At 32.3% G+C, this 7,377-nt stretch overlaps 1 protein-coding gene across 1 annotated transcript; it reads right to left on the bottom strand.

Moving 5' to 3' along the window:
* Positions 1-1,071: 1,071 nt before the first annotated feature.
* LOC140990937 (probable auxin efflux carrier component 1b) lies at positions 1,072-4,435 on the bottom strand. Its single transcript, XM_073460814.1, has 5 exons — positions 2,971-4,435; positions 2,228-2,498; positions 1,934-2,019; positions 1,603-1,837; positions 1,072-1,507 (listed from the first exon to the last, which is right to left on the bottom strand). The coding sequence occupies exons 1-5, from the start codon at positions 4,100-4,102 to the stop codon at positions 1,441-1,443; spliced, it is 1,791 nt and encodes a 596-aa protein (XP_073316915.1). The 5' UTR covers positions 4,103-4,435; the 3' UTR covers positions 1,072-1,440.
* Between the last annotated feature and the right edge of the window lie 2,942 nt (positions 4,436-7,377).

The raw sequence follows: 7,377 nt of genomic DNA, 5'->3' as shown, positions 1-7,377 counted from the left end.
TAAATAATATTTATAATTTTTAATATTTATATTTATAATTAAAAAAAACAAAAAAAAATTTAGTGCTCTGCGCCAAATTTGTGGCGCAGAGGAGAAATGGAGCTGCGCTATTTTAAAAATAGCGCAGCTCCGTTGGAGAACCACACTTGCATTTTGGAGATGCTCTAAGTGGATTTACAATGGCGTTATCATGAAGTTATTGTTATTTTTCTATAAAAAAAAAAGTCATAAAAAGGAAAGGAAAAATATATTTCAGTATGCAAAATAAAATAAGTGCATTTTAACTGTATTTTTCTTTTTAAATAAATTGCATAATTATTCATTTTACTTCTAATAATTTTTAAATGTATTTCTTTTGTATATTGCCTTTATTTTAACAACTGATACATGTTACGGACAATGAGATGTTATTTTTAAAATATTTATACGAAACATTTATCAATATATATATAATCAATTACTTTTTTTATAATCAATTACTTTTTTTATAGACTTTATATATATATCGATAAATATTCACTATTAAATATTTGTTCAAAGTAATACGCTAATGTAGCTTTAAAATTTCCCCTTCCATACCACCCGATTAATAATTAGAAAAATTGATTGATTCGATATCCTAATATCTAATAATTTATTAGACAAAGTAACAAAGTAACTTGATTCTTTTTCAAAACTTAGAAAAGTCCGACTCTTTTTAACTTTTCCAGCTTGTAGGGATTGTTCCAATTAAATCTCCGCTCTCAAATCTGAAATATCATACCAGATTCTGATTTAGATGGTCATGAGACATTCATAACTTGAGGAATAGATTTCAATAATCCGGTTCAAGATGAGCAAGTTTCAATAGAAAATAATAGATTCAAAAGATTTTAGGGATATGATGTCGAAAGTATATTTGCCAAAATTTATATTCGAGGAACAAAAATTATCGATTTTTTTCGATTTTGTATGAAAGATATTTTATTTGGATCATTCATGAAAAAATATTATATTTTATTGTAAATATGTGCGTACTTAGACGTTCTTGATTGATAAAAATATTTGAGTCCTCATCCTTCTAGAAAAAAGTAATAAAAAAATTGTGGGATTCTCAACACAATAAACAAGCTTCACTTTTTTTCGTGAAAAAAGGAACAAAAAGTAAATAAAGGGCACAAATAATGACAATAAACAAGAAAATTCTACTGCAAGGACTATATATTACTAATGCACCAGCCGCTAGTTCTTTTTTCCTTTTTAATTTCTTCTTTCGTTCTAGTTTTAAACCAACATGGGAATCTGGTCGAAGACTGCTGCTGCTGCATGGCCTCTTTAGATTTACTTTTCTGCGAGATTGCTGATACTTTTGAGTTAGAATCCCGAAAAAATAGCATTGAGCAAAAGGGGTTAGCTCACTCATGATTTATATTAATTGTTGTGCTGCTGCTGGCTGCTTCTTCAGAGTCCTAGCAAGATGTAGTAGACGAGAGTGATCGGGAGGGCGATTAACATCCCGAATATGACCCTGTAACATTAGCAATGCAGATGCGTTAGACATCTCTTGAATTGTTTGGATGATGGATGTGCATTGGTTTTGCAAACAAGCATATTTATACCGACCCTGTGCTCAATATATCTGGATGGACGTTGTATTCCTTGGCGAAAACGAAGGGAACTATTCCTTGAGGAAGAGCTGCCTGAACAATTGCAATGTGCAGCAAAACCCCTCGGAGGCCAACAGCAATCGAAGCGGCAGCCATAACAGCCGGCCCTGTCAGGAACCGAATTGCCATGGAGAAGGCAGCAACTGATTTTCCACAAGCAATCATTCTCGGCTGCAATGCCATAAACAGTCCTAGAAATCCCATTTTACATGAGTACTTTAATCTTTATCATTAACAATCTAGTTGAACGAAAAACAATGCATATATGAACAATCGTCATGACGTACCGAGACTGAACATTGCCATTCCAAGACCAGCATCAGATAAAATGGAGATCGACTTGGCAATTATTGCTGGCATCTCAACGTGCCACCTGCGAGAATTACGAATTTTAATGTGTTTACCAACGAAAACAAGGGTACATAAAAACCGATGGCTTAGCCAGAGGTGGAAGGGGAAGGCGGAGCAGTGACCAGTTCTGCTAATATAGATTTATATGATATGTGCAAAATTATGATTTTGCTTATCATGCAAAAATTCTGGCTTCACCATCGTAAGACAAAGGATGTTAGTGCATATACTTGAATGAGACCAAAGACCAAGAGAGACCAAAGAGGCTCGAATAAGTGTTGGGATTCCGAATGAGCTTTCGCCAAACCATGATCAGTATGAGCCTTGTCATCACATTGGCTGGCGGCATTGCAGTCGGCTTCGCATCCAAAATCGTTGTTGGGTTAAGCTCAATAGTGGAGCTCGAACCAAGCTTGGAAAGAACAGGCCCTTCACGATCAGGACCATTCGGACCACGTTTGTTCCCAAAACTAAATTCATCGCGGCCGAAATCGTCATAATCTATATCATCAAACAAGCACATCAAAACGGGTCGATAAGAACCAGTTCGGTACTAAGGCTTGTCTGCAGATGATATTCATGAACAAAAATAATATATAATATAATATAAAAATGAATGGGAAGCACGTGATAACAGATGACAAATAAACCAAAATTTGAGGGATGTTGCAGTTTTGTTGAGAAACAAAGAACAGAAGACCCATCCTAGAAGGAAATTCATACGGAAAAATACAACCACGAGCTAATAATAGTAAAAGAAATAGAAATACAAGAGCATCTCTCCCTAAATGACAAAAGCAGTTGCATTAAAAAATGTACTCAACATAGTTCCAACAAGAAGCATTAAATTTCATGCACTGTTTCATTTTCAAAATCAAAGAAATTAAATCAAACCATCAAAAAACTTGAGATTCAACTGTAGTAATCTGACCAAGAAAAAAAAGGGTCCAAATATTTTTTAAAAAAAATATACCTTTGGGATGTGCTCCAACATTAAGTTCGTTTCCATAATCGCCTCCTCTAAAAACATGAATCCCTCCTTCAGAAACTGGTGAAGCACTTGAACTCCACACAAACATGTGAAGATCTTTACCACCACCACCACCACCACCACCCCCCTCAGCCCCATTAGCCTTCTTCTTTCCTCCACCTCCGGCCGCAGCCGGAGAGAATATTCCAGCGCTGGCAGGAGCAGGATACCCCCCATTACACTTGCCTTGATTCATATGTCCACTCTCCTCATCAAAACCACCCAAGTTCCCAAAATTTGATTGCCTTGGACTACTATTCTTACCATTCACCATTGAGTAAAAATCAGTGTGGTTAAAACTTGAGCCCCTGGGAGTAGGATTTCTTGAAGATTGCAGAGAGTAAATCTCTGCATTGGTTAAGTTAGACGGTCTTGGAGTTAAAGAAACACCACCAGAATGTGGGCCACCAAGGGATCTCCTTGAAAAGATATCTGATCTTGAACTTGTTGATTTCCTCACAGTAACATGAATCTTCCCATCTTCTCCGACCTCTGCCTCAGTCTGCAAAGGCTCTTTCCCATCTAAAGAAATTATATCAGAATCAACTCTGAACGAAATAATGGAGCCTGCAGTGTCGGGAAACTGCTCTGAAATGAGCATTCTTGCTCCTCTATACTCGAACAAAAACAGCATCAAAGTGTACCAGATTATGCACTGTAACACAACAATCTGAACCATTAAACTCCCTGAGAAATCACCGTACATTCCCTTTAACAAAGGGATTCCCATTACAAGGGTGTTAGGCAACGTGGAGACTGAAAAAAGAGTAATAGACCACTCCAAGGATCCTCTGGCGCTGGTTTTCGACCATATGGCAAGAACAGAGAGTACAATTATTTTCTGCAGAGAGTCTGCGGCAATGAATCTGTAGTTCATTTCGTAAGGATTGTTGGAGGCGATGAAGTGAAAAGAGAGAAGCGGGACCGCGAATAGCGCCACAAATCTGTTTATTCCTGAACATTGGTCCGGCGTGAAGATTTTCCACCATTTTACCGAACCATAAGCCAAGATCATGGCCACATAGAGAGGAACCACAGCTGTAAGAACATGGTAGAGGTCTGTGATTGTGATCATTTTTTTCCCAGCTTTTTTTTCCAAAAGGTTGTTGAGAAACTATCAAGGTTGGATTTTTAGCCCAGAAATTGCAAAACCCTTCTCTGATTTTAGAAAGACAACCACTTGGAGATTTTGAAACAACAACGAATATGGAAAATGGACCAGTAGGAACTAGAGCTGAGTATGGTCTTTTTAATGGTTTTATGATAGAAAATGGGATGATGGGGGATCAAGAAAACAGTTGTGTGACCAGATTTTCTGGCTCAGTTTGGGAGAGAGGGACAGAAGAAGCGATGTGAAATTATTTAATGGGAAATAAATGGCAGACAAAGAAAATAAAAGCAGAGGTCCTTTGATGGAAAAGCGAAAGAAAGAGGCCAACTCTTACACATTCAGAGACATTTATGCATGCAGAATCATAGAGCGTGTGTAAAATAATAATTAGACACACTATTATTATTATTATTATTATTATTATTATTATTATTATTATTATTATTATTATTATTTCTATATACTAAAAATAGAATGTTTAAAAATTTGTTTAAAAGCTAAACAAACATCTTACTTAATTATCAATTTGTAGGAGATTTTGACATTTCAAGAAATATTAAATTGACTTGGTTGAAGGTTTTTTTATTATTAATTTAAAATATTTATATAATTTCAAAAATAATTTTGCTGTCCATCGGTAAGCGTCTGCTGCCACTGACTTTGATTAAATTATATGTATTAAATTAAATATTGCACTAAAATTTATATTATAATAAAAAAAATCATTTGTAATATCGTATCAATTAAATTATATATTCCACTAAAATTTCATGAGTAAGATTTATATATTTTCAAATTATATAAAATATTCATTTTATTTTTAAAAAAAGCCAAATACAATACTTTTGTATATCAACAACTAAAATTTAATATTTAATATGAATAGATGATTGATATTGCTTTATTTTGAAGAAGTTATAAAAAAGTTTATATCATGCTAAAAATTATCATTTGTATCATTTTACCAATTAAACTATATAATGCACTAAAAATTCATAACTAATATTCATATTACTTTTTTATTAAAAAAAATTGATAAATTGCTAGTTTGAATTCTGGTACGTTTGTCGCGTTCGATGCATTTATTGCGATGAAACAAATTATATTATGAAGAAGTACCTAATGAAATTCACCATATGTATATGTTAAAAGTAACCAATGAAGACCGCAGTCAACTTTTTTTAAGTTCAAAAACTTTATTAGATAAACAATAAATTATATATTCCTCACATTCTTGATTAAAATTGATATACTTGTGGACTATCTACCTGCCTTAATTGTACTTTTATTTTATTTTACTTGGGAGTTTGAGTTAGTTATAATTAGATCTCGAAATAGAGATTTCGTCTCAAATCTAGGACATTGATGTCGTATGAGAAGGTAACTCTTTGGCAAAATGTCATAGTTTATATAGTACATAATTATATGTTTTTTAAAAAAAAAAAGAAAAGAAAAGAAAAGGCATAAAACGAGGAGCATCATCACAAGTATTTCATTTTCATGAAAGGAAAAGCACCAAAGGAGCATGAGGAAGAATATACCAATTCTTACTGTCTCACGGGTTAATTTTAGGAGACGGATATTCTATTTCGATCACTACATAAAAATTATTATTTTTTATTGTAAATGTAAGTAGATTTGACCGATCTTACGAATAAAGATTTGTGAAATCATCTTACAAAAAACTTAATCGATGAAAAAAAAAAGGAAAAGTGATGAGAAAAAAAAAGGGAAACATAAGAAGCGGAGAAGGATGCCAAGGGAGTGTGTTTGAGAAAGGAGCAATACACGGTAGATTCTCTCGACTTTTTCATGTAATTTATTTATGTTTTATTTTTCATCATTTTAGGTCACCTTTACGGTACCATCTAAATTATCAATATATTTTATCCCTTGTTTCCATAGTCCGACCAAGGTTTATTTTGTATGGGTCGCTTTTAAATCGAAAAATAGTGATAGTAAGTTTTTTTTCGTCTAAAAAAATTAAATAGATAGGAATAAATATATTTGAGTAAGTCATTTTTTATTAAAAAATAGTCGACCAAAGTTATTTTACAGATTTTGTCAATACATTTGTGTGTGATAAAATTTTTTTTTGAAATATTAAATTTCTTTAGATTTATAAATAAGAGTTTTTATAGGGGAAAATATGGTATTCTTTTCTGGAAAATGATATATATAAATGAAAACAAATCACTCTGTTTGTATATTTTTTAACTTCCACACTTTGCTAAAATCATCTCCAACATATTTTTTTTATTTCACATCTGTATTTTTCTAAATATTTTTTTACATGTATTTAATTTATAAATATAGCATACTCAGAAAATAAAATTATATTTATTAATACCAAATTGAGTTATTTAAAAAAAAAAAAAAGTGAGTTTTGTTCCTGATCAAAAATATTTTTTCTTTCCAACTGGACAACCACGAAAAAAATCTTTGTTTGAACACAAACAAAGTCTCTATAAATATTTTAAGCTTATTATAAGCATGTCAATTTTTTGAATTTGTTTAACTTACACGAATTATTATATATGGTGACCAAACAAGACGGGCTGAGCATTTTAGTCCTACACTCCTATGGATGGGTTTGAGTCTGGAGATGAATTACTTGATCGAGCTCGAGCTCGAGCTCAATTAGACTAAATTTAAATTGAGTCGAGTTTGATTCGGCTCGTTGCAGTTTTCGCAAAATGTTAGCAGAAACATCTTATAACGTCACATCAATTTTCTTCTCACACTTTTTGAGATATCAGAAACATGATATATTAAATATTGGGTACAATAAAATGAAAGAAAAAAAAGAAAAAAGATGGGAGAAAGTTGACAGGGACAGGGCATGGAAGATGGAAAGGAAAAGGGAATAAAATCCTAAAATGCTGGAATAATAATTACGGCGAACATAGCTCATGGGGAATCTATGTCACACTCAACTTTCACTCCGGACATTAGGCACGTGTCACCACCCCTTGTAATCATTTCACACACACATATATATACATATATATATATATATATATATACACATATATATACACCAAGTCGAATATTATGAATCAATCAGATTTAATTAATAATTGCATAGATATGTATTATATAATAATAGAAGATTGATTATATTATTTATAATTAACTTATAGTTAAATATGATATAAATTTAAAATTCTTTATATTATTTCATTACTAATAATAAAACTATTATCGAAATTTCAAATAAATATTTGAAGTTAAGTTTT

This window comes from Primulina huaijiensis, chromosome 13, assembly GCF_012295235.1.
Source record: "Primulina huaijiensis isolate GDHJ02 chromosome 13, ASM1229523v2, whole genome shotgun sequence".
NCBI classification, from domain to species: Eukaryota; Viridiplantae; Streptophyta; class Magnoliopsida; order Lamiales; family Gesneriaceae; genus Primulina; species Primulina huaijiensis.
Note: the sequence above shows the minus strand (reverse complement) of the source record. Positions and strands in the feature narration are given on the sequence as shown.

Coding starts and splice junctions, on each gene's coding strand:
- LOC140990937 (XM_073460814.1), bottom strand. CDS start 4,102: ATGATCACAATCACAGACCTCTACCATGTTCTTACAGCTGTGGTTCCT. Junction 2,020..2,227: donor TGGTCTTTGGTCTCATTCAA/GTATATGCACTA, acceptor TAATTCTCGCAG/GTGGCACGTTGAGATGCCAG. Junction 1,508..1,602: donor CCAGATATATTGAGCACAGG/GTCGGTATAAAT, acceptor CTAATGTTACAG/GGTCATATTCGGGATGTTAA.